Raw genomic sequence first — 27669 nt, 5'->3', positions numbered from 1 at the left:
CCGGCGGGGGTCACGGCCGGGCGCGGGGGGCCGCGGCCATCGGCGGCGCCCGGCCCCGGCGAGGCAGAGGCTTGAAAAAGGCGAGGAGCGAGGAGAAAGCCTCGGGAGCCCGAGCGAGGAGGGCGTTTTCCCCCGGCCGCCTCCTTTTTGTAAGTCCGAGTTGCGAGAGGAACTTTGTGCCTCTTTTGTCTCCTATCTGCAGCGCTCGCAGCGGCCGCGGCTCTCCCACCCCCACCCCCCTCGGCCGCCGGTTTGGGATCTCCCTGCTTCCCCCCCACCCCCCTCCACCGAAAGATCCCACATAATATAGTGGTAAAGTCCCGCTCCCTCTCTCCTCTCTCTCTCGGAGTTTTTCCCCCCTTTCTTTCTCTCTCTCTCTCTCTCCCCCTTTTTTTAATAATATTATTCTAAGCTGGCATGAAAAGTGATTATCCGCGCTGTGATTGGTCCGGTTATCTGACCCGGGGACTGCCAGGAGAAGACAATAGTTTTAGTCAAATTATTTGCCATGGTGACGCTGTCAATCAGGGGTAACCCGATCTGTTTTGAGGTGGCTCCCCGGCTGGCTTGACAGATTGCTCAGATCCACTCAGAGGCGGCCCTGCGAGCTGAGATATTAGCTAGCGAGGGAGAAATTGCCACCGTGATTGACGCTGCGGGCACCCACCGGCAGCAGGGGAGCGGGGAGCCGCCGCCCCGTCGGGGCCCCGCCGGTCCCGTTGGGGGGAACCACCCACCCCCCTCCCCCGGCCCTCGCGGCGAGTTCTCTGCTACAGGAGCTGCCTCGTCCCCTCCCCAGCGCCCAGCAGCAACTGGCGGCGAGCTTTCTGGGGAAGGGGCCTCCCGCGTACAATAGAGACCCTGTTCCCACCCGGGATCCCGTTACACGCCGGCCGTACCTGCCCGGAGCGGGGACCGGCTGCTGGTAGGGCTCGAGCCATGTCCGCCTGGCCCTGCCGCTCGCCTCTCCCCGCCGGAACCCGGCGTCGGTTTTTGCTCCGCTTCCAGCCCCGTGCCGGGGTGCTGCGCCCCGGGGGACACGCGTAAAGGCCGGGGACACTCGGCATGACCGCGCGGTCCCCTGTCACCTCCTGTCCTCTCCTGTCCCCTCGGTGTGGGCGAAGCGAGAGCCGGCCGGCTGGGCTGCCGGGCCCGGGGGCAGCCGCAGCGCCCTGGGGAAGCGCCCTCGGGGGTCGGCTGCAGGCTCCGGGGGGAGCCCAGGTGAAGGCGCTCGGGGGGAGCCCCTCGGATGCTCACCGCCGCCGTGCGTGGCCCCAGGGCTGATCTCACGGCCCGAAATGTTCCGTTTTCGGGGAGAAATAACACAACGGCCAACAAGCTCTTCCGACGCCATTTGCAGCCCCACCAGCACGGCTCTGCCGTCGTGCGCTCCCACCTTTCTGACAGCCCCCCAGCTGCTCCCCTGCGCCTCAGGGGCTCGGCGAGATCTCGGAAGCCCCCGCCGCGGCTCCCCGCCCCGCAGTCCGACTCTCCGGAGCCCCCGGGCCCTGCGGAGTGGCCGGGCCAGAGGCTGGAGAGGCCGGGCGGCAGCGGGCGAAGCCCCCTCGGGGAGGGAGCTGGGGCCGAAGGAGGGCAGCGGCTCAGCCGCGGCCAAAGCCCGACCCGTCGGGGCGCCTGTGCGCACCCACCGGCCGCGTGCGGAGTTTTTCGAGTGAGCCCCTTTTCGGAAGCCCGATGCCCGCCTACCTGTGCGAGCCTCTCCGCAGCCGTGCAGAAACCGTGGAAAGCGGGCGGCCCCCGCCTCGGCTCGCCCGGGGGCGCAGAGCAAAGTGGGGGCTTCCTCTGCAGGGCATTCGTTTCCAACGAATCTGGGAACGTCGGTGGCGGGGCCGTAAAGCCCCCGTGCGCCAGTCTCCCTCCCCTCCGAGCAGAATGAGCACTCGGCCGCTCAGCGCCTTGCTGCGGGCCGATTCCTGCGGGATTCAAACCGTGCTCGTTTGGAAACGATCGCGTCCCACTCTCCGCGCTTCCCGCTCGGCCGCAGCGGAGGATGGGGCGCAGCTGGGGCTGTAGCGGGCGGCCGCGGGGTGGGAGAGATGATCCGATTTAAAAATATTCCTTCGAACAGACACGGCGAGGGAAACACAGATCCCGTCTCCCACCCCCGGGAAGCACGGATCCCCTTTCGCACCCCCGACTTCTGCGCTCACACCGGGCGCCTTTCGGAAGGGAGAATCCGGCGCCGTCCCGCTCCCTTCGGCGGCCGGGGCCGTGGTAAAAGACAAAAGAGCTGCTGAGGTCTGGGCTCCCCTCCCGCCTCCGTGCTACCGCGCTCTGTCGCTGCACGTTTACCAACTACCTGACTTCGCTTCCTCTCCTTCCATCTCAGAACCACAGCGGCGGAGGCTGAATGGGAGCAGCTGTTCGCCCTAGCCGGAAAGGAGATGTCAAAACCTGTTGCGTGGACGGAGCTCTGAGAGAGTCTCTTCTTAGCTCCCTAAAATGTGAGTACGGACCATACACGCAAGCCCCTCCGCAGGCGCTTTCACTTCGGGCGGCGGTGGCCGGGCGGCGTGTGTCGTCGCTTCCCAGAGCGACTGGAAATTAGGGACAGCTGGATCCCACTGCTCTGTAACTGCTTTTAACTCTGGGGCAAGGAAAATCTTCCTATTAGTGCTAGAAGAGGGAGCAGATACTGGCTGCGGAGCCCCGGCACGGGGCGAGTCAAGTTGCGAGGGAATCAAACGATCAAGCGAGGAGCTTTTCTGGCATGTGCAAAAAAGCTCGTTCACTGCAGTTATATTTCAGAGCAAGAGGCAATCGCCTGGTAACGTCTGCCCCCGGTCCGACGGGAACATTTTTCGGGGTGTCTCCGTGCAGCCGCAGCCAAAGCCTTTTCTGGGCTGCCTCAAACTTGCGCCCGGCGCCGCTGCCGCCCGGCCCCGCCGTGCCCGGCGCAGGAGCCCCGGGTTCATCCCAGCCCCGGCCGGGGAAGCGGTGTGACTGTCCCCAGGGCACCCTCATCAGAGGTTTGGCCCCTCCGGTCCTCCGAACAGTCACTGCCAAGCACTAGGCAGCGTGCGGGACCTCCAGTGTCAGCGCAAGTGGCTGTGAAATAGGAGGAAATTTTTTTATTATTTATTTATTTATTTATTTTCTCGTAACGCTCCTGTTATTAACCAGGGCGAGGACTTGCTGAAGGAAGGGGGGGCTGAGCGTGTCCCTTCCTGGGAGCTTTTCATTGCACGTTACTGCCTTATGCCCATTAACGAGTGCCAGGACAACGCTGTGGTTATCTGAGAGTCTTCCTCTCGGCGGTCCCTCCACCGTCTCCTTCGAGACATCAGCCTGCACGGGAGGCTGCGGGCCCGCACCATGACACACAGCAACTGAGCCTCCCAGCCTTCTGACTGCAGCCTTCCCCGCGTTCCCCCAACTGCGGCCCCTGTGCCCCCCTGCCATGCCCCGCAGCTTATTCATTTTACACAGGCGTAAACGCCTGTGCTTAGGGGGCACCGGGAGAGGCAGGAGGCAGAGCGGTGGCTGTCGCGATGGTAAGCCCCCACGACACGCTCCTGCCGTCGGCCTCAGCTCCCTGCGTGGGGACGGAGGGAGGGAGACGGAGGCTGTCGGTGGGACGCTTTTCACGGCGCTGGTAGTGAGAAAACGATAAACCCTTGCAATCCTCACATCTTGCCTACACGTGTCCACTACCGTAGCAAGGACTGTAGGGAGAGCAAGCGACAAACAGCTCCAAGTTTTCGTTTATTTCCTTTTATTTTTTTATTTTATTTTTTTCTGGGGGGGGGGAGCGAACACAATATAACACAATATGCCTTCCCATTAAAACCAGGCAACTCTGACGTGGACGCAACCCTCCAGCAGTTAACCTGCTCTTCCTGCTATCTTTTTTATGAATCGTAAGGACCCTTGCCAGGATCCCAGGCCTACGTGTCGTGTCTGTCCTCCTTTCTCATCCCTCCCCCCCTCCATCCCAGGCAGGGCTCAGCACCCTTCCCGGGGCACCCCGTCGCACACGTTTCGGGCCCCACGGCGGCAGTTTGCAGCCTCCCTCCCCACCCCCGTGCGATTTATTCCCGCGTGTATTGAATTCAGCGTTTTGTTTCAAAACAAAACGGGCTCTAGCCCGTCGCAGATGGCACGTAGAGAGCCCGAGATCCTGCCGAGACCGAAAATGAAAACATGACCGGGATCACCGCGAATAACGAAATTAAGACAAACAACAATAGCTTGTTGTTCCGTGATTTGGGGCGAGGGGAAGAACTGGAAGCTTTTTGCAGCGAGCTGCGCGCTGTTCCTCAGGGGGAGCCGCCGAGGATGCCAGCTATGTAGCGGGTAACTCGATTATGCTAAGAGAGGGGCCGGGCGGGGCGGGGGCGCCGGGGTGCCCGGACGGGGGGCCCCGAGCAGCGGCTGCGCATTTTTCACGGAGATGGACGGCTTCGGAGGGCTGTCCGAGGGGGTCTCGGGGGACCTTGCCCCCTTCTCCAGGCTCTGCAGCCTCCCCACAAACCCTAAAGCCGCCCCCCCCGCCGCCCCACTATCTTCACATTCCCCCTTCTCGATCTCGGGTGCGGGGCTCAGGGTTTTCGCTTCCTTCACCCTCATCCCCAGCACCAATACTGATTTGGGGTTCTCCCCCTGTCCCACAGCCAAGCACCGGTCCCGCGGCGGTGGGACCCCCGTCGGGGGGCGGCCGGAGCCCAGCCAGCCCCCGCCCGGCTGCCGGCTCCGGGCAGCTCCTCGGATGCTCCGCGGCATGGGGGGACTGAGCGGAGAGCTTTACAGACAAGACAACAACAAAAGGCACATATGGTTAAAATAAGGAGAGGGAGCTTTCTGCCTTAGGGGATTGGCAATAACTAGCCAGAAATGCAGGGCACTGCGTCCAAAGTTCTGGTGGGCTTCTGCAGGATTGACAACTTAAATCACACTACAAGCATCAATTTGACAATATTTGTAAACTTCTTGTTTCCAGGGATCTTCTTGATCAGAGATAGACCAGGTTGGTATGAGCTCGAGCCACGCACTCTTTTTTTTTTTTTTTTTTTTTTCCTCCTCCTTTCCCCTCTTCCGAGTTGATGAATAGCGATCAGGTTTCTTTTAATGGCTGCCCCCTATTCTCACAGCCTCCCACAACTAACCCAAGAGCCTGTTTCCTCGACCTCAGTTAATTCCACTGATTATTCCAAGATGATGAGGAAAAGCACGAAGATTGTTCGCTGCTCCTACTGATTCAAGGCATTTTTGTTACCATCTCCATCCCTGGCTCACAGGGATGTAACCGAGGAGTATTTTTAGGAACAGGCTGCCCTTCCTCTCCTGCCCTCCCTCCCCAGGCAGCTGACATCTTCAGGGCCTTGGCCGTACCCGTCTCCTGCTTGGTGGCCCTGCGACCCCCGCCCTCGGGCTGGGGGACCCCTAGGGCTTGGGGGAGAGGTCGGGGCATTTCTGGGAGGGCGTCGCCCCGAGGGAAACAGACCTCGAGCCGCCTCCTGCCGTGCCAGTGGGATTTTCATCTCCCCTATCCGAGGCAAACCGGCCCCCCGAACCCGGGCGACGTCGAGGCGGGCCCCAGAGGGCCGGAGGGGGAGATCCGCTCCGAGAAATCTCACTAGAGGGCTCTAAGCCTCAGCTCCCAGCGCTGCAGAGAGGATGCAAGGCTTCGTCCTTGCTGTCCCGCCGGCTTCCGGACGGGCGGCTGCAGGAGCCTAAAACGGACCCCGCGCCGTGCCCCAGGTGGCTCACGCACGTCGTGGCCACGGCCAGAAATCCTTCGTGGTCTTCTCTTTTTGCCCGGCCCTACCACGGGCTGATGTACCCCCTCGGGCACAGTGGTCCCAGGGAGTCGCAAGGAGTCCCACCCTCTCCTGCACCCCTCGCACGGCAAAAGCGAGACGAGCAGTTCCCAGAGCATCTCCCACTCCCATCTTAAGGCTGCTCCCTGAAAGAAGTATCCTCGGCAAGGATCGGGGAGCAACCAGTATTTATGGACCTATTGGACTGTAGTTTCACTGCAGCAAGACCTTGCATGTGTTCTTCCGTAGTCTACTGAGCAATGTGCCCATAAACACACCTACCGGTCAGATACTGCAGCACTGGGACAGGCTGAAATGCAAGGCAGCGATAGCAAGTAATGCTCACGGATATATTAGTGTCAAAGAACACTAACTGACTTACCTGAAATCTGCTTTCACTGTGGATTTATTTCCCGTTTTAAATAATTTCTATAATTTGCCGCTGTGAATAAATAAAACCAAGCAAGACTCTATCAGTAAAAAACAGGAGAATTATTATGTGCAAGGGAAAAACTTCATAAAATGTCACAATACGTTCAATTTGTTTTAACTCCCCCAAATTTTGTAAGGAGTAAGAACATTGCATTTTTTACAGAAATTAGGAAGTGCAATTTTTTTTGTTTGTCATGTCTTCCAGTTCTCTCAGAAACTTTGTACACAGATCAAAACTACAAGGAAAAGCTTTGTGGAAAGTTAGACAGTTTAGATAATTTAACAGCAGTGTAAAGCCGATCCACTGTCCAGTGGATAATTTGCTACTTCTGAATTTGTGAAAATGTTCTGTATTTTCCTCCTGGATTGTTTAAGCCTCCCCATTCCTGGATTAATTCTGTCTCTGCCCTTTGTCTTCTCCCCTTTATTTCATAGGTTCTTGAATCAGTTCAAGTGCACCGTGGACCTTTTAATTCCCAGAAATGTTATGTAATTTAAACAGACCTAGTGACCTATTTCATTACAGCTTTTTATAGCTTTTTTTTTTTTTTTTAAATATTTTTTATTTTTATTTTTATTTTTTTTGTCATCAGTTTTATCTTTGTTCTAAACAGACAATTTTAAGACTAGTCTAATATTGACTTTGTTGATTATTTAATATGCAGAAAAGGCCAGTCCAGTGAATGCTGGATTCAGGCAGTTAAGCTACTAAAGCAGAAAAGGCTAAGGCTCTATAACCTGCTGGTTAAGAAATAATCTTCTACTCAGCTGCTATACCCTTTTCTATTTTCTTCAACAGCCTAGTCGTTTGTGCATGGTCAGGTGTGTGATGGTACAGCCTCTCTCCTGGAAGCAGATACCAGCAGCAGTGGACACCACCGCTGCATACTGCACTGAGGGGCATGAGCTTGAGTGCTGCGTTTGGCTGCCAGCATGTTCCCAGGCATAGCTTTGGTTGTCATCTCTCTACAGCAGTGGCTGGGTGTGCCGTGCCCATCACTGATTGTTCCCAAGGTGCTGTCTATACTAGATTGTACCTTGTTTGGCTCCCTCAATCCCATGCTATTCCAGTCCTCCAACACTATCCCAGGAATTTTTGCAGTCCCAAGTACTCCTCTATGCTGTCAGTCCACACTAACAGTGCTTCATGCTATTAAAATATCACTTGAATAATTTACATTGCATCATTTATATTATCTCTAATACTCAGAACTAAAAACCCACAGGAAATAATTTATATTTTTTGAACCACAGAGGCACTACTTGGAATTCAAAGACCAACTGACCTAGTCTGAGGGCTAGAGAATTGTTCCTAGCCATGTTTCGCTTAGCAATAGGGACACATTTTAACCATCTTTGCAAGAAGGGACTTATTGAGTCCTACCTTCTTAAGACTCCTTGTTTTTTCATTCTTCTAACAGAGTTTAGTCAGTGCTTAAGTAATTTCCAGTAGTTTCATTCTCCCCATAAGTTGCAGAGGAACACCAGATATTTAATGTAGGGCTAAAGATTTCACTGAGTGACCGAGAGTTGCAAAGCATGGGATTCTTGTATAACTACCTCTTAATTTTTGTATATCTGCTACCTTCTACAGCCAGAAAACAATCAGGAAAATATTTGTTACAGTGTGTGTATATATATATATACATATATGTGTATGTTTATGTGTATTTATATATGTCTAACTGTTTTAATTAAGATTTGTTTAATTTTACTTCAGGGAAAAACTGAGATTGTCATTTAAAAAAAAACTAAACAGTAGAATAACCACATCACAGTAATTTAACCTGATAAACATTTCCTTAATTATGAGGTCCTCTTGGTTTCAGTCACATAAGAGATCTGGTGGAAGAAAGGAATAGAGCATGAGATAAACTGGACAAAGCCCAGGAAGAATTTTACAGACTAAAATGATTTTTCTTTCTTCTTTTTTATTTTATTTAATTTTATTTTATTTTCTCTCTGATCAGCATCCTGAAACAAATACACTTTTGGATGAGGGTGTTATGTTCATGTTTATTTTCAAGTGGAAGAAGGTTGGCAGCAGCATTTGGCATGCATGGAAGAATTCTGGGATCTGGGCCTTATAGTCATCATAAAGAAGTGAGCTTCAGCTTCCAAGAAGAGAAGAAAGTAAAGAGGTATAATTGGGTGAGTTACTTGAGTTATGATGTGGAAGCTAGAGTGTAATAAGCATGTTTAATGTACATAAGGGAAGGAAAAGTGCTCCGTGCCAAATTGGATGCCAGACTTCTGGCTGGCAGAGGTGAACAAGCAGTATGAGTTCAGTAATGAGAGGGCTGTTCCTGAAGATGGTTCTCCTAACTCATCAAACTGCTCTTTGAGACATTTGACTAGAGAGAACAGAAATGGGACCATTAGTGTAATGGGTCAGAGCAAAAAGAATAAACAGACTGCAAAACAAAAGAAGCAAACACAGTCCCAGCGACATCCCAGAGGAGGCTGTAGATACCACAAATGATCCTGGGACTGCTGGAGGCCAGCCCAGACTGGCTGCAGTGATCTCTGGCCTTAAATGGGATGAAGTCTTCAGCTGGGTGAAAGACTCCTGGAGGGATGGGAGAGGATGAATTCGGTCCATAAAACATCTCTTTTCTCTACAGCTGCAGAAAGTATGTGGAGGCTACATCATGGGGGAAAGTTTCAGCTAGGGAGAGGTCAAGGAGAAAGAGTGTGCCTGTGGTCACCTCAAAATCCTCTGTGGCCAGGAGCTACAAACAGGGAGGGAGGAGCCAGGAGCATTTTATTTTCACAGATTAATTTTTAAAGGCAATAGTCATGTATTTTTTTTTTCCTCTAGCTGAAAAAGGATATGCACATCTCTGTTGGATCAATAAGCCATGGCCAACTCCAAGACAGAAGTGTGTAATATAAATGTAAAGCACTGTAATTATTTTCAGGTAATTAGAGAGCTTATAATTTGCTTCACATTCTCGAGAAATCTGTCTAGGTGTTTCAAACTCAGCTGACCAAAGCCTTTATGTTGATTCAGTAATCTACCTCTCAAAGAAATCTGAGACCATTGACGGACCCTATTTCCATCCTGTTAAAGATGCTTTGTACATTAATTGTAAAATTTGTATTTGCGTAAAAAGTAATAGGGGAAATATCCCAAGTTAATGGAAAGCACCTCAATAGATCTGTGAGCTCTGGACTGGGATTCTGAAGAACTTGAAAGAGTAGGGTGAAAAAGAGGTTTTGTCATGAAAGAACTAATAGAAGGAGACTTACGAGAGAAATATTTGAAATTTTCCAGTGGTGTTGAAGAACTTCCCTCGGGCATCTTACAATTAGGCACCTGGCATACTGACTGACCATTTAGGATGGCACAAATCTTGGCAATATTGCAAGAGTAATATTTTCATGAGGAGGAACTGTTACAGAACAATGCAAAGTCACTTTGGTCTTCAATGTCAGGCAGACATCTTAGGAAGATGAGTCACTTTATTATTAATTATGACTCTTTAAAAATGCTTCTATTCCTTGGGGACAAGACGATGAACATTTATCTTTCTGGCTATGTCTCCTAGAGTAATCTGAAAGCATCAAAGAAATGCAAGATCTTGTTCCTGGTGTGTATTTCCTTTGGGCTAGTCTTTTAGGACTCCAAAAGGTGTTGAGATATGGTCGGTATTATGCAACCTTCAACAGTAAAGCGGATGTACATCGTTCTTCTTTTGAGAAGTCTTATTCTGATCTCTGGAGACCCATAATGTCATCCTCACTCAACCATTTAGAGCAGAAAAGGAACTTTTCCAATGCACTATAGAAGCAGCAATGTTTAGATGATCATTACATGTAGAGTTTGATGAAGCAGGCACTTTTCCTGCCATATGTTAAATAAACAGCTGGATACAGTGTACTGTGTGGTGATGCAGGTTGATACTCTGCTGCTGAATAATATGATGTCATGTTAAGACTTCAACTATTGCCTTATATAGTCCTCAAGAAATATGATTTTTTTTTTTTCCACATCTGAAAATTCACAGACAAATATGCAACTGATCAAATCTTGCACAGATGCTAACACCCAGATATGTGTGTCTCTGTGTGGAAGTAATCTATAGCTAGCAGAACTCTTGGATAGAGAAATCCAGTAAAAATACAGATTAGGCACACATAAGTTAATGTCTAACTAGTGTGCCAAGAATTTATAGTTTTATGAAATCTGTATTATGTACAGATCTCTCAATATTTTCTTCTAAAAATTTTCATTAGTGTGTAAAAGGGAGGACATGGATTTCTGTAATAATCAGAAGAACCATCTCATGTACAACAAACCAAAATAACCACATGACCTTGTTTCCTTAGCCTCCCTGTCTGTCCAAATGTCTATTAGAAGTTAGCACTTGAGCAATCCTATCTTTTCATAATAAGCTATACAATAAAACTATGCAATTTAACAATAATAATGAATAGTAAGTTGCATGCTGGGTGAAACTTTTTGAGTGAGACTGTCCAATATTTCCTGTGCTAAAATGCTTAGATTCATAACAGATAAATGAAGAAATGCAAATACAGACATGTTTTCTTTTTTAAGTGAGGAAATACATATATGTGAGTAGACACTCGTCTTGTTCAGCTTGATGCACCTAATATCCTCAGTAAATTAGGAGGAACTATTTTAAAATGAAGGAACAACAGAAGGTATCACAGCAAATTCAGAGCTGGAACCCAGGGTTAATACTTGCAGGAATTCAAGCCTGCATTCCTTACAAAACTTCCATTTAACTTATTAGCCAGGGGAAAGAAAAGGAAAAATTTCTTTGTGTGTGCCTATGTATGTTGTATGCATATATACATTAAATATACATATGCACAAACACATATATATGGACTTTACTTAATCTTTTTATAAATAAGGCCTAGTCTTTGCATCTTCTCATTAAATTAATGGGATTTTTGCTAAAGTAAAAGTTCTGAATACGGTTGCACCAGATATATTTCTTTGACAAACAATGAAACATGCAGCAGAGTTTACAAAAAACATTCTGTTGTTGTGGAGCTACTGAGCAATTGGAGCCAGCAAACAGGTACTGGAGGAAGGTGTCTGTTAATACATAATATGTTCTTTATCTGTGTGTAAAGTATATGTATATACATTAATTGTCAACTGGTTTATTGAAAGGTTTGGTAGAAAGGAATGTAAACACAGATTGGATTTTCTACAATACCTTCACTGAGGGCTCAGATGAGTTTGGGTGATAGACCAAAGCAATATGATCATCTGAACTGATTTCTTATTAGAGAAAGGCCTTACAACTTTGCTCATGAAATCCCCCTTTGCTTGCTTCACTCCAACACCGTGTATTTTTCATGCACAGATGATCACTGACTGATCACATTACTTTCTGGGTATCTTCTGACTGCGGTTCAACCTCAGAAACAAAAAGGAGCAAAGGAAAACTGACAAGTCCATTTGCTTTATGTGACTCCCCACTTCAGTCACACAAGAAAAGGCCTTGCCTTTTTAACTTATGCAGCTGATGCCTGGATTTTCTCTTCATATGTATTCTCTAAAACTAAACTGTGGACTCTAGAGGAAACAAGCTTAATATACCATGTGCTTCCTATTTGTTGAAGGTATCAGTGCTAGAGCTCCCTTGGCATGCTAAAATGTGAACATTTTTACAGTGTAACAGATTATGGAAGCTGCTCTTGATAAATTCCAGTAACAGCATTTTACACTCCACGTGCTCCTTTCTGTGAATGACAGATTGCCATATTAGGTCTCTAAAGAAGTTCCTGACAAGGGTGATTCAGCACATGAAGAAAGTCAACCATGTGTCTAGCTCAGTGTCTATATTCCTTAACATATTTACTCGGGACTGCAATGTTGTTCTCTCCAGTGTACCAGAGCGAAGAGAAAACTGTTCAACGTGAGACACTCCTTCACACCATTAGGTCCTCTGCTGAAATAAATCTGAAAACAAGCATATGGGTATATTTACCTCTCCTCTGCCCCTGACTGGTCCTAAAAATGTATGAAAAAGATAAAGTTCACTGCTTTTTTTCCTTTTGGCTGGGCAGTAGGAAAAGGGACCATGGTAGATAGGCTTGGGTAGATGATGTGCTTGGTGGGAAGAAGGTTCTAGAGATTAAGCAACTTGCCTAGTAACTACTAGAAATCTTTATGTTGTAAATAGAGCAACCAGAGCAATGTATCAACTGATGCTGTATTCTGAAGGTGGTTTTAGTAAAAGTCAGTTCAAAACCTTGCCCAGTAGGATTCTGCCAGGCATGGAAATCACTGCTGGTTTTCAGCAGATATTCAGTTTATTTTTCAATGGATATTCAGTGGAACTAATGGGAACAAAGTTTGAAGACATAAATATATATTTGTTTGTGACTGACTAAATACTTAAAACTTGTATCATTAGCTGTTAAGTGCTCTCTAAATACAGCACATAGATTTAGTTGTAAATACTGGAAACATTTTGCCTGATTTAGAAACATTAAGAATAACCCAAGCCTTTCTCAAATGCCCATTTATAACTTTGCTCAGATCTCTGTTTTTTGGTTTATTCTTCATCACTCAAGGTGAACGCATGAGATTCCACTTCAAGTTTTAACTTAATACCTTCACTTAAGAAACAGGAGAAAAAGAATGTTATATGAATTGAACGTCATATGATTTGGCAAATCACTTTCAGGAATTCCATAAGGAAGAGCAGAAAAAAAATAAAAATACACAGTTGCAGCGTTAGAAGCAACAACCAATAGTGCCATTACCATCTAAAAGCACACACTTTTCAGTCTGACTTGGCTGGTGAAATGTAGAAGCTTAATGTGGATTACACTTTTTAAATCTTTCAACATAAAAAAATAGAAGAGTTGTAGCGTGTTTTTATTTCAGAGTACTTTGCATGCAATCTCAAGATAAATGGTAGAGACTGATTGTTTTTGTACCCGTGCCAAACATTGTCGTTAGGTATTGCTGTTTTGTTTCATCAGCCAGATGAATTTACACAGGGACATCGATCAGGTACCTACATTTAAAAGAACACACTGTCAAATTAGTGGATAGAAAGAGCACATTAGGAGAGAGAAATTATCTGGTGAAAGATTTAAAGACTGACTCACTTGTGTTTTGTTTCATTAAATGTGGGGTAGTCCCCTTTCATTTTCCGTTTAGCACAAACATTCACAGACTGCATTAAAATATCAGTTTTGTAACAAACTCTCTGGCTCAGGACACACATAAGCCTCATTGGAAAAAGCACAGCTCCCCTTCTTACAGATTCTAGATGACTTTTAAATTTGGGGCCCCGAGCTGGGCAACCACACTGGATGTCTTGGAGTTCACCTGTGTACGCCTGTAGTTCACAGTGCTGCAAAGCCACCCGACGTGCTGCAGGGGGCTGGTGGCTGCTTCTCCAAAGGGGGGAGGCTTGGCATGAGGAGGGGGTGCACAGCCCTTGAAAGGACACAGAATATATTATAGGACAAACACATGCAAGCACAAAAGTAGGAAAACTGTCCAGCTATTGTTTTCACCTCTTTCCTCTGAGATGCTCTTGAAACATACTCTTGATTCTCACACTTAGGGTCAAGGGAGCAACTTGTGGTTATAATGGAGGGGTGAGCAGCAGGTTGGAGAGTGGGGGCACACAGGAGTTAGGGCAGATCCAAAGAAGTAGAGAAAAGAAGAACAAGGGATTAAAAAAAATCAGAACGTATAACTGACAGCATTTCATCTTTATTTTGGTAACACTGGATATTGTTGATATTTGTGTTGGCTAAAAGCCCTTGTTCTTCAAAAGAGTTTTTCAAAGATTTTTTTTTTTTTTTTTTTTAAAGGCAGACAAAACAAACGAACAATCAGTCCCTAAGCCACTTGTATTCCATGTCTTTTAAGCCTTTGTCTTAGTGGCAATTTCTTAGTTTCCCTTTATCAAACACTTTTTTGTTATATACAGTTATTTCTAGACAGAAAATAATTTCACTTTATCTTTGATAACTTTATGATATCTGCATTTTCCTGTGTATGCATTTATACATATGTCCAGAACCCAGTGGATCCTGGAGCCCACCTACAACCTGCACAAGACCAGGCCACTGCAGGCTCAGGCAAGAACTACACAACTCAGGTACCTCTGTGCATTGTCATCTTGGTGGCAAGTGCTGAAAGGCTCTTACTTATTCTTGTGAGAATCCCCCAAGGCACAGTGTGTTGGAAGAAGCATTTAGCTGTAAATAGGGTCTTTCCCCACATGTGCATGCCTGTTTGCTGCTGTCTGAGTAGCAAGACATTATTGCTTTGTTTCAAAGCCATAGTTGAGGAGCACAACAAATCATTAAGTGCTTCTGTTGCACCCCAAAGCTTGGTAGTACCCAGACAGTTGCCTCCCCAAAGCCAGACTTTATGGCTCAAACACACATGTTGTGCAGAAAAAGCTCTGAATAAACTGTCAGATTTGAAACCAAACACTTCCACACCTAGCCTACACTGTAAATCAAGCTTTGGTGCTACTTTCCAATCAGTTCCATTACACAAGTAGTTTGATTTAATTCAAATGTTTTATGGCAAAGATGTATTTTAGCTAAAATGGTATATTTGCATGGAGTGGGGGTTAAAACTGGACAATTTTATTCATGAAGTGAAAGGCTACAAGATGGTAAGAGACAGGTATAGGAGTGCAGGTGCAGTACCAAATCCCTACCTGGCTGTCTCAGTACCTGGGCTTGGTGCCTCGATTCCCTCATGTTCAGCTCTGCAGCAGCCCCACAATGTATCAGAACTTCCTTTGAAGGCTTTCACTTTTCATATCAAAAAAAAACCAAACATTTCCATTAATGTATGCAAAATTTTGCCCTTCTGAGGGTGAAGAGAGCCAGCACCCAAGCCTACTGTATCATCCTTATTTCCCAGAAATAATAATTCACCATTAAAATTATTAAAGAGTAAATGGCTGAGATGCGTAAGCTCAAAATTGAAGTATTTCCTTTGATCGTTTAAAAATCTCTGCTTTAATTTGAGTAACATATATATTTTTTTCCTTTTACAGTTTTGAATGCTGCATCTTACCATATGTGAAATGTTTCTTAAAGGTGTCAAAGTGACTTGCCATGGGTTTGGAATGAGAACTAAATTAAATGTCCATACTGTAGCATACTTATATAAATAATGAGATATTCCAGTATAAACCATTCATTTGGCAGTCATTTCTACATCAGCAACTACTAAGTGCTATAGAATTCCTGCCTAACTTTGACACATGCAAAGAAAATCAGGAAGGAAAATGTGTGAGTATGTTTGTATTTTATAGAAAAAGACAGCCTCTTGTATTCCATTGCCACGAAAGTATTTCTAACATTTTTGGAAATAGTGCAAGAGGTTTAAGAAAATTCTCTGGATTCACAGCAGAATGATGGAGCATTCAACTGCCTCAAACCACACTCCAAAATTTGTTTCCATAATTTAGAAACAGAGAGGGTGGGAATGGTTAACAAAGTCATTAATGAGTGCCAAGAGTGATTTATTATGGGTGATATAGTTTCTTTGCTTTTAAGAAAAATATATTAAATAAAAATTCTTCATAAAATAAGAATTCTTTCCTATTGAACCTTGCACAGAATTTGCTTTATTAGTGTATTATATCACCACATTGCCAGGTCTGGCATTTCTCATACAAATGATGTCTCAAAGTGCTAGCAAACTTGTGAACTGCAGTGCAAACCATGTTAGGAATAAAGCTTGTACAGAAAGACAACAGTAGCAAAGATCCTTTTTGCTGGGGTTCTGGAGATAGTTAACACTCTAGGACCCTTTTATTTTTCATAAGCTGCACAAGCTTGTGTCACTCTAGACTAACAATAATCAACACTTGATACTGGATATTTAGATCCAATCTTTCCAAAAGCCTAACTGCTTTAGGCCAGTTTTTAGGTTGCAAATCTTTTTCATGTGGAGATACATGCAAATATAATTTTAAAGAACTTGTGGTCAGTGAACCTTGTTGTCTAGCTGGATTTTGTCTCAAGAAGCATCAGGTAACTGTTAAAATAGCATCCAGATTAGTTGGCAGCAGGCCTAGGGATTGATCCTGCACCTATTGAAGGAAGTGCTCCAGGTTCCCAGTCTGCCAGAGGCATGCAGTCTGGCCCATAGGGACCATGGACCTTTCTTATCAGTAAGGTTTGATGGGTTTAAGTCTGTAACATGTTGGTTGGGATGTGAGAGGGGACGTTTGCTGGCACCAGACATGGAGTAGCTGTCTATCTGTCTGTCCTTTTATTTGCACATGATTCATCTTCAAAAACTTTCACCAATGCCTTGAATGATCCCTGAAATCTCTCAGGATTAAGAAATAAAAAAAAAAACAAACTATTCCAATGTTTGTATATGCTGTGGTGACTTAAAAGATTAATATCATTTGGCAAATGATGGTGTCAAAGTTCATAAATGTAGCTAATGGGTATTCAGCATGTAGCTTTTCAAAGGCTGCTCCATGTTAATACAGAAGTGTTTCTAAGTAATTTATGGGCACAATACTGTTATCTTCAAAACTATAGTTAGTTATGTGAAATCACAGACTTTCAACAAATAACTTGATCTAGTGTCAATCTTCATTTAATCATGCAAAATAAGACTGTTTCACATTTTTGTTGCAACCAATAGCTGAAGCTTACAGGCAGAAAGCGAAAGTTGTGTTACACTCTTTACAACCCCATTCTCAGTCTGTCATGAAGAGAAAAAAGTCTGTCTTTCTGTGGTGTCATGAAGAGAAAAAAGTCTGTCTTTCTGTGGTAGAGTACAAGGAACAGCAGAGTCCCAGCAAGGGTATTGGTGTGCCTCCGCTACCCACCCATGATCTGGGTTACACCTACAACGTACAGAAGTACATGATGGCAATGCACTTCCTTAGCAAAATATATGCCTGTCCTGTAATACAATATTTTTAAAGGTGTTTAGGCACCTTGTTCTGTGTAATATTATACAGGAAATTCAGGCTTCCCAAGATGAATCTAAAATATTGGTTACTGTTTCTTGGAGCTACATTGTTAGCCAGGCACCCCAGACCATTTGAGAGAGTAAGAACATGGATTTTGACTAGATGTTAATCTGGACTCTAGAGAAAAGCAAATATTCACTTCTTACATGCTCTTCAGCACCCTTCCAATAACAGCAGGATTTTTTTCCTTCCATCTGCTAAGGATAATTTACTGACAGCTTATTGCTCACTTGGCCATGGGTTGTGTAGATTTCATTAATTAAACATCTATTTCTGTAAAGATTTTAAACTTGTATGAAGCAACAAAATTGCTCTAGGTTTTTTGCTTAAAATCCTCTCTGACAAGCAGTCTCACTAAGTATTTCCTGAGCTAAACTCTGCTCCTCTGGCTTAAGAGTATGTATCAATAACTCAGGGGTACAAATGTGCCAAGGGGTTGCAATTATCCTCAAAACAAACATTGCAAAAAAAGACACAAGTTAAGTCATAGAAAAACATAATTAGGGCACTCCAATTTACCTTGTCCAATAGTGACTATATTGAATAATGATATATTTATGATGAATGAATAGCAGAATTTGAAGCCTAATTTTCTGAAACTGCTTAGCCGTCTTTTTTTTTTTTTTTTTTTTTTTTTTTTTTTCCTTTTTTTTCCCTTAACAGTGTCATGACTCAGGGTGGAATTAAAACACAACTAGAGCTATGTTGCACAATCATGTTTTAAGCAGATTCATCTCAGGGCATGATACATCCCACAGCCTAAGGGAAAAAGACTTCTGAGCTCCTGTTGCCTATGCCTCACTAAATAAAGTGCATGAACACAGCAAGTGTGACAGCTGTGGGAAGGACTGTTATGGGGTACTGAAGTGCTCAGAACTTCTGCTCCACCTTCACTTCTTCTGAAAATGGGCCAGATGGTTCTTGTTTCTGAGACTTTTGGGGTAAGAGATAAATGGGGAAAAGATGGATTATGTTTTCGCTACTGACTCCACCACTGCAGAGAGGTGAAAGTCAAGTAAAATTCATTAGTTTATCACATAGTCATAGCCTTTTTAATATATTACACTCTGAAGACTTTTTCAAGTCCCAGAGCAATATTTTGATTTGTTCATTTGAAAAAAATGCAATCTAAGAATGCTCATGGAGATCTAATATTTTCTAGTGTTAGCATTTTTATTTTTATGCAGCCCTGTTTTCCCCCAACATTTTATTTCTCCATTAATTTTAACTAGGTTCTCACTGTATTTCAAGTACATTAAAGTACAGAAATGGTAAAAACTGCTTGCCAAGACTGGTCAAGATGTTACAGAGATCCAAAATCCCACCCTTCATGTCTGAAGTATTGTATTTTCCATCCAACGCATACATACACACACAGACTCAAACACTCATGAAATCTGTAACATGCTGACAAGTTCTTAAATTAATAAAACAGGTATTTGTAGAACAGAATAGAATAGAATAGAATAGAAAGAATAGAATAGAAAGAATAGAATAGAATAGAAATAACAGAACAGAACAGAACAGAACAGAATAGAATAGAATAGAATAGAATAGAATAGAATAGAATAGAATAGAATAGAATAGAATAGAATAGAATAGTGTGACATGGCTTGATGTGGTGTGGCATAGCATAGACTAGTTCAATTGGAACAGATCTGATCTCATTGAGTCCAACTGCCTGGCAACTTCAAGGCTAACCAAAAGTTAAAGCATGTTATTAAGGGCATTATCCAAATGCCTCTTGAACACTGACAACACTTATTAAACAGCAACAGTTACCCTGTTTTCCCCTTGGCTCTTAATATATTTCATAATGCCACTTAGAAAATAGTGGTGGTGTCAGATTCTCAGTGCTTGAAGAACAGAAGAGGCTCAGAGTAAAAAGAAACATGGCTGGGGTTGCAGAGCTGGCTTGAACAGTGGGACAAAACTTGCTGTACTATATGGAGATGATAGCCCCTTTGGGAGATTTTTTTCTGTTTTTCATACTACAGAAGTACTCTATGCTCTTGCCTCAGATGCTGAGAGCTTTCTGAATCCTCTCAGGATCATCCCCCACCTCTTAGGTAGACCTTAGAGAAGTTTACCATATAGAAATGCAAACTTACACCCCCACCACTCAAAACTCCTTGAATGGGAGACAAATGATGTGCGATCATGAAAAAGAGAAACTGATCCATAGCTATAGTCAGGGTATGCTCCAAGATCACTTCTATCCACACAAATATTTACTTCCAAGAGACGCAGAGATATACATTCTGCAAGACATCACATTACTTTCCAGTACTTGTAATCGCCTGATCAGTGTTGTTGATCTGATAGCTGCCTGAAGTATAGGTTACAATGAGTTATCACACTTTTCTGGCAGCACTGAGTGGAGGGAAAAAGCAGTAAGAGAAATGATCTATAGTCCTCAATTGCATGAACTTGGAATGGTAGATAAGAGGCAGATCCATTATTTCCATCTGCAGAAGGCAGCCATCTTATATCTCCATGATCTTTACTGCAGATAAAGGTGAAGTAAATCTCTTGCCTTACAGAAAGCTCTCTGTCCCCTTGGTTCTGAGCATAAGCTCCCCTGGCAGCATAACAGGCACAATATTGAAAAAACAGACTTTTATTAATACCTCCCAAAGAGAATATGCATTTAATCATATGCTTCATTTTAAGTTTGTGCCTGAACTTCAATCACTTTCTAAGTTTGGATGTTAATGAAAATGCTTTGTGGGATCAAGCCAGTAATTCATAAGCATACTTATAGCTATTATTTCCCAATTCACTCCATTTCCAACCAATTCTTATTGGCAAAGAGAGGCACGGTTTTCTGTCACAGCTAGATTTACACAACAACAAAGGTCTCCCTTCAGTTCCTCTCCAACAGGAATGGATTGATTAACTATGGTACTATTTATATTTCCTTACCTGCCAAGTGTATGGCAATGCAGAAGTAGGAAAAATTATCCTGATGTGAACATGTGGACAGCAAAGAATGCCAGAAAAAATATCATCCCTGAATATGTAATAATTCCCATTTCATTTTGTTTCAGGACACTAGAATTTAAGATGCATCTCCCAGACAAAGATGCCAGTTTCTAATTCAAATTGGCTATTTATTAAAAAAATACTTTGAACACATTTACCAGAAAATAGTTTTACTTGAAAAGTAAATTACACCATTTTCTTTTTTCCCCCATCAGGGTCAGATTTGCCCAAGGGGAAATGAACAGTGCATTTTCAGAAAGCTAAGTAAGGCAAGCTGAAGACAGGATATTCTTGGGGACCTTAGGATCTTGTTTTAGAATTAGGATTCCAAACTAAAAGTGCAAACTTTTAATTGTGTTATGAACATAGAGTTGAAGAACACAGGCTACTGCAATACAATGCATATTATTTTTGGCTTTTTTTCAATTTGATGTTGCATGTGGAGAAATGCTGAAGAGTGCCAGTGAAGGAGAGAAAAGAAGATACTCTGTGTTGGAAAGCCAACCGTCTTCTCACTTTTCCCATCCTCAGTGTAATTTTACATTACCATCATTGATACTCTAGATATGCACCTGGGAACTTTATGCATGAACTTGTTATCATATATGGATGTCTTTTAATTACAATGAAACTTTGCTATGGTTGTACACAAGGAATGGAGGCAAGCTATGACAGAAAATTGAAAGTTCCATAGCCATTTCCCTTGAGATTTAACAGTGATAATTTAAATAATGAGTAAATATGTTTTTCTGCTAATTGCAATATCAGTAGCAACCTCAGAAACTGGGACTGAGATTAGAGCTGAGGTTTCAGATGTGTATTGCAGAGGGAATATGGTTACCTGTTTGCTATATATCCCAATCTCATGCAAAAAATCTGAACATAGTTAATACTGAAAAAATTGTAGATAAGAGTTCAAACCAAATCCTAAGAGCAAACACTGGACTTTGAAAGGTTTGGAGCAGAGCTTGGAGCAATATTTCATACTCACATCTTATACCCATGGAGGATGAAATCAAAAACCTGCTTCATATTTTCTTTGAATTATGAGAGTTCAAAATCCCGATCATAACTTTGCTGTTCAGTAGATAAATATTCATTGGCATCTGAATTCTGAATGGATTAACTCAGCCATTGTGAAAAACAGATTCTGCAGTTTACTTAAAGATAAGCATGAGCAGTGTCAGGTCAAACATTTTGGAAATTTTCCAACAGAAAAGGCTTGCTCATGGAAACTAAATGTTCTGTAGAAAAGCTGTGAATTTGATGAGTCTATTGAAAGGAAGCCAGCAGGCCTCTGACCAAAACCTCACATTTTTTCTGTCAGTTCACCTATCTTTCTGTTCCCTCCCAGGCAATACCAACCTCCACAGCCTCACATGGCTCTGCAGAAGGACTGAGAAAAAGCAAAGAGAGGTTTGGACTTCTGGGGAGCACTTTTTTTCTACAGCTCCAGAAACTTACACTGACGGTACTTGACTGTACCTCAGGTAAAGTGCCGTGTCTTGCATGTGTTTTCAACAACAAACATGAATTTTTCCTTTCAAAATGTTCTCTGTTCTCCCATGAGGAGATATTCATTTGTAACCGGTATCTTTGCTTTGCCAAAGTTCTACCTCAGAGGTCACTTAGTGATGCAAAAAGTCTGGAGGTCGCCGAGGTCTGTGAGCGTACTGCCAGGATCAGACCCACTGGGGAAGGTGAGCTCAATGTCTGCTCCAGCTTCTCACCACATGTGGGGATGGTGCAGGCAGGTCCTTGGTCTGGGGTCAGTTTCTGTCCTGCCGAAGAGGCTTTGAGGGCAGAGCCATGGGGTTTATTTGTGTACCAGAGAGAACTGCTCAGCAGAGGCTACTGACTGTTTCACAGGCCTCCTGGAAATAAGAGGCAGTAGTTACTGAGCTATGCTAGTTATGACCTGGTGACCTAGCAATGGAAGGCTTTCTATATAAACCATTTACTCAAGCAAAATTATGCTACATGAAGGAATAGGCTGATTTTTCACCACCTCTATTTATTATAACCATTATTAACTTGTTCCTTGATAACTTGATTTATGAAGTTTGTGACAAATTGCTTGCTTAATTGAAATATGTCAGGTTTCTAAATATTGAAGTTAATTATTCCTCCTTTTCTAGTGGAAACTGACCTTTAAATATTAATCCACATATTGTATGAATTATGTGAAATACCATTTTCATTGTAGAGAGAAGCATACATGTGTTATTGTAGTAGAGTACAGTTACATAATTATTTTTAATTTAGGATATCAGTTTAATTAAATACTTGCAGAAACCAAGCTTTTTCAGGAAATTTGCAATTACAATCAATTTGAATGTACAGCTACATTAATATGGTGACAAGCCCAATAATAAAAACTAACTAAGAAATTATGGGCAGGTGCTGAACAGATGTGTAAATAGAAGGTCTCTGCATGGAACTTTGTTATATATCATTTTGAAAAGAAAAGAAAAGAAAAAACAACAACAACAACAACAAAAAACCACCCCACCCTGTTATCCATAGCCAGTCATATAAGCAGTTATAATAAGTCAGAAAAAAGTTAGTTCTTTGAGTTTAGATAAATCATTTAAAAATGTATATGGCACTTACGCTTTCATTTTCTGTTTCTGGAGAGAAAGTCTAGTTGATTGAAGACTGCTGCTCTACTGTACTCAAAGGGTCTGCTGCACTATTGAAATATATTCTTCTTTCAACACATTTATGATGAGTGGGTTTCAAGTTTGGAATGGTTTAACAGTCAAAACAATTCACATTCCATATTACAAGTTGAGCTTTATTTAAAGAAGAGAGGGGGGAAGCTAAGACTATTTTAGAGTTGTTTGCTCAAGTTATCAGATTGCCAAAAGCCCAATTCAATCTCCAAATAGTTGGAAAACAATGAACTTGCATTACTACTGTGAACTGCTTTTATGTGGTTTTTTAGATATTTTTTTTTTTTTTTTTTTTTTTTTTTTTTTTTAATTATTATTATTATTATTTTTAATTTTAAGCCAGTATATTAAAATGCACTTTTTCAAGTCTTCTGTTTTTGTGTGTGATCTCTTCTTGTGCAGTGTTAGAAACAATCATATCTGTTAAGTTAAACTGAAGAAATTTCTATAACATTCATACAGAAATCTCAAGGCAAAACTGTCACTTAAGGCAAGATGCACATGAACCATCCCCCTGGTTGGAAAGGAATCCTTCTAGGGGGATTAAACAATGGCTAAAGTAGCCATGTCTAAACCAGAAGTATGTCTAAACCAGGCTTCTACAGGAATTAGATGCTTTATTCAAGGCCACTTAGCTATGCCTTCCTCTCTGCAAGGTTCACAGCTCTAAAAGGAATCCAACTGACCAAGATGGGCCCTTCTCAAGCAATACAGGAGGAGAAGAAAAGTGCCTTTTCTTATCCAGGAGCAGAGTGCTCAGGGTAGTAACTCCAGCTGTCGGAACTATGGAAAGCTGCAGGAAGCAGCTGGAGCTGTGCACCAGTCACTTTCTTATCCCACCATGTGCAGGGCCACTGTGTTATCTGGAAAGGGGGTAACAATTGGCACAGCTGGGGAGAGACTAATAATGAAGCAGTTCTAGTGCTGCTCTAATAAAAACTGTCTGGACAGATCCCACTCTGCTATTTTATTTGTAAAAGGTCAGTTTTTAAAAGTGCAAACTTTTATTCCAAATGCACTATGAAATTTTTCAAGTGGAGAAGGAGAAGAAGTAGGGATTAGACCCTTGCATCCCGCTTACCTCTGTCACTGAATAGTCCCTCTGGGTCATGTACATGGCAGTGAATTTTGCACTGTGTGCTGGTATAGTACTCTTCAATACTACCACATGGCAACAGTCAGCCTGAAGCTAGCATTAGAACAGAAAGGTGACACCTCTAGGTATAACAACATAGACCTTTCCTTCAGCTCCAAACCCTGAGATACTCCAAGCAGTCTGTAGGAGCAGTATTTGCTTCCTAGGAAGAATGAACAAATTCAAACAAGTAGAGGACAGAACCACCTCAGTTTTACTGTTGAAATCCTCAGGAAGCTTGTTGCCACCCTCCATCCCTGACACAGGAGCATGGCTGAAAGGAAGGACAGGCTCTTTACACTCAACATGCTTCAGCTATTGGATAGGAGAGGTTTATTTGAATGAAAGTCAACTTCAGAAAGATTCAAACACAATGATTTTGTCTTTGTCAGGGGAGCATCTAATGCTTAGTCAAACTTTAAATAGGACTTGTGAGAAAACAATGACTGAAGGAGTTGGTCTTGTATGAGGTCTGGATTTTTTTTTAATACGTATAGCACAACAATACAGGATATGAAACAAACTTTGTGTTCTCACATGGGGGCATTTTACTTGTCCTTCTCCTTAACTTTTCCCCTTCCCACCAAAAAAGGTGGAATTTCCTGCACCCCCATATCCAGCCATGTATGCTTTCTCTTAGCTGAGCTTGTATCCCCTTTGCAGCTGCTCCCATAACCTCCCAGTTCTTCCATGCTCCATGTCTGAAGAGGGGAAAAAGGAGATTTCAGAAGAAAGGTTCATGCCACAGGTATAAAGAAATATGAGCCAGCTCACCCCCAGTGGCAGTGCAGAGATGACCTTCATGACCCACATGCGTTAGTACCAGCACCAGAAGCAGAACTGCCACTTCAGAGCCATGCTGAGCTGGCCTGGCAATATCCCTGCCAGACTGCATCTGCAAATGTGCACGACTCCAAGGCACATAGGGTTAATGTTAGGACAGAATTTTTTGCACTCCAGTCTTTGCAACACAGGCTGGCACAGATCTGACAGTAGGTGCTGAAGTTGTTTTGGCCCCTCTGAAAGTCTGTAAGTGACGAGAGTGCTTGTGTCCTCTGTTGCCTCAGCAGGGAACCCAGTGCCTCCAGCTGCATTTTTGCTGTGTAGGAATTGTTCGAGCTCACTACTGTTTCCACAGCTGCTAAAGGAAAACCTGTAGCTAAAGATGAGGGTAAGCACACTTTATAGATATGGGCATATGGCAATCAAGCTGCTGCCTAGCAGCTTCCATAGTTATGTGGCACCTTATGTTATCCAAAGCACTTGGAATTTTTTAGATAACAAAAGCTAACGAAGACAGCTATTATAGCTTTATGCTGCACTTGCTTCCTGATAGAGTTGCCAATCCAGCCCTTTGAATTCTGTGCCAGCAGCTTTGACACAAGTGAAAGAGCAAGCTGTGCTTTTAACAGATGCAAATGCTTTGGTTGCAGTGATCACTGCTTTTTCAAAATCATTATCACATATGTAGAATTTCAGATGCATACTTTTTTGAAGGAACAATGCTCAGCCGACAGAAGCAACTTTTTCATAGCGCCAGCAAATTTTTAAGGGGCAAAAGCAACTGGCATTATCTAACAACTATTTAGCTCTCCCGCAAGTGCTTGTACTGAACAGACACACAGCATGTGGTTGGCGCTGTTGGAAATCTCCCATACTGCAGCCACCATGCAACACCAACAACAAGCCATGTTGTTGAATTCTGGGGAATCTGCAGTCTTCTCTGATTACAGGGGAATAAAGACAAACAAAAGAATGTTGTACATAAAATTACTGGCTTAGATATTCTAGTTTTGAGAACAGTTCATTTAGCCTTTCTTACTCTATTTTTCCATGTTTTCCATCCCTTTTAGTCTAGGGTAGAGTTTTTTTTTTTAAATAGTGTGAAGTTTCTTGCTTTGCTTTAACAAAGTTATCACAATAGTACAAGAATTTGATACCCTCTATTTGGTTCTTTTAATGGCAATTTCAGCAGCAGCAGGTGCATGGAAAAGTCATTACATCTGTAAAGGTGACAAATATAATCCACAGATACTGTTGTGCATGAGACTCTCTTCCACCAAAAGATCATGTCAGTTTTCTTTTGTTGTCAAATATGTACAATGTTAATTCTAAGCCTTTGTTTTGCACAGACAGAATCTGGCAAATGTTGGCACTATATGCTTTTCACCAAAGAAAGTAGTCCAGACTTTGTAAGGCCTTGTCTCTAGAAGAGTGTGTACTAGGCTTTAAATTACATATTGCATAGCATCCAATGCAAGTGAAAGTTATACTGAGAAACCAGGTAGGCTCTGTGCAGAGTCCTCCACTGAATAGGAGCAGGTTCCAGAGTAGTTCCTTAATTACACACACAGCCATGGTTAAAACCAACCAGAATGGATTGGGAAAAGTTATGCAAAAAACTGTTTTTGTTGTTAGTGGCATTTTTTGTTGTTGTTGTTGTTGACTGGGAATGGGAAAAAATATTTTACTGCCATGTTTTGTTTTTGAAGTTTTTTTTTTTTTAAAAAAAATGGAAGCTTGTTTTAGGTAAACAAACAAACAAAAACAACCCCTCCCCCAAACAAACAAACCCAACCCCCCCCAAAAAAATTAGTTGCTTTAATTTCAGTTAACCATTTCTAAGCCTTCCTCCTTCCCACAAGCTTTGCCTTCTTTCCTGCAGCAAATGCAATGTAATGAAGTAAACAAAGATTCTTCAGAACATACTTTGTGGTAGGAAAAGAAAAAGGGGGATCAGGAAAATTTTACGGTGTTGTTGGAGAAAATCCATATAATAGGATACAAAGACTGAGTTTTTGTCAGAGATTTTTCAGCTTCACTTTCAAGCTGCCATCTCCAAATGTGTCACTTGCAGACTAATGAATAAAGATATAAAAATGTGTCCCCATAATTTATTTCTCTCTCTGTGATCAGGACACAGTCAACTCCTTAGTGACTCTTCCGGCTCAGGTCTCTAGCAGAGCAAAGAAACATTTCCCTCTCCTTGCTTTCTATCTACAAAAAATAAAAATAAAAATCACAAAATTTAGACTGCACATATGAGGTGCAAAATAACTCTGACAGAAGTGGAGGATTTGTTCCTAAGGAAAAAATATATATATATATATATATTTCTGGGTATAAATTCTCCCTGAGCCTTATGCTTTTACACCATTCACTGAAGTTGGACTTGATCTTTGTTGGTCCCTTCCAACTGAACTATTCTATTCTAGAAGCAGATGATGATCTTTCCAGGGTTCTCTTGTTCAATTATATCACCAAGTATTATAATGGTTTTTCTGTCTTTTTCTTACTCACTAGAGAGCCCATTGACTAATCTGCTATCAAAATCTATAGCAGCAGCATATGGGCTCTTTCACTGTATGTGCACTCTGTCATTGTGGACCCTCTTTAGCTATGTCTTGTGTCATTCTTATATCACATCTCAGAGGAGGTGACAGCTTACTGAGTGTAGGTGATGAGCAGGAGGCTGGCTCAGGAGCCATCATGCTTGTTCCCCTGCCAGCAGAGATGTCTATGGGTGTACAGTAGCCAAGACAGCCTCACATTTTAAGCCACACAGAGCTCAAAACAAGTTTGTAATCAGAGCACTCACATTTAACTTTAGAAGAATCCATCATATCACATCTCTGCTGGAAAGAAAAGAAAAGAAAAGAAAAGAAAAGAAAAGAAAAGAAAAGAAA

General features: G+C 43.2%; 1 protein-coding gene and 2 long non-coding RNA genes across 6 annotated transcripts; all 3 read left to right on the top strand.

The window, feature by feature from the left end:
• The first annotated feature begins 6 nt into the window (after positions 1-6).
• LOC118164672 lies at positions 7-3087 on the top strand. 4 transcript variants are annotated; one of them, XR_004749599.1, is made up of 2 exons: positions 7-149; positions 2351-3087. XR_004749599.1 is itself a non-coding variant. In XM_035322355.1 (2 exons), the coding sequence occupies exons 1-2, from the start codon at positions 1250-1252 to the stop codon at positions 2032-2034; spliced, it is 648 nt and encodes a 215-aa protein (XP_035178246.1). In that variant the 5' UTR covers positions 7-1249; the 3' UTR covers positions 2035-2082. The 4 variants fall into 4 exon arrangements, 2 of the variants coding, with proteins under 2 accessions (XP_035178246.1, XP_035178247.1); XM_035322355.1 differs by lacking the exon at positions 2351-3087 and adding an exon at positions 1810-2082 and having other exon boundaries at positions 7-1672; XM_035322356.1 differs by lacking the exon at positions 7-149 and adding an exon at positions 940-1672.
• A 1266-nt stretch (positions 3088-4353) lies between these two features.
• On the top strand, positions 4354-14009 carry LOC118164674. Its single transcript, XR_004749600.1, has 3 exons — positions 4354-4987; positions 8240-8363; positions 9034-14009. It is a non-coding gene; the product is annotated as an uncharacterized LOC118164674 (long non-coding RNA).
• Positions 14010-14048: 39 nt separating this feature from the next.
• On the top strand, positions 14049-17651 carry LOC118164675. The gene is made up of 2 exons (XR_004749601.1): positions 14049-16933; positions 16969-17651. It is a non-coding gene; the product is annotated as an uncharacterized LOC118164675 (long non-coding RNA).
• The last annotated feature ends 10018 nt before the right edge of the window (positions 17652-27669 follow it).

This window comes from Oxyura jamaicensis, chromosome 3 (assembly GCF_011077185.1).
Source record: "Oxyura jamaicensis isolate SHBP4307 breed ruddy duck chromosome 3, BPBGC_Ojam_1.0, whole genome shotgun sequence".
NCBI lineage: Eukaryota > Metazoa > Chordata > Aves > Anseriformes > Anatidae > Oxyura > Oxyura jamaicensis.
Note: the sequence above shows the minus strand (reverse complement) of the source record. Positions and strands in the feature narration are given on the sequence as shown.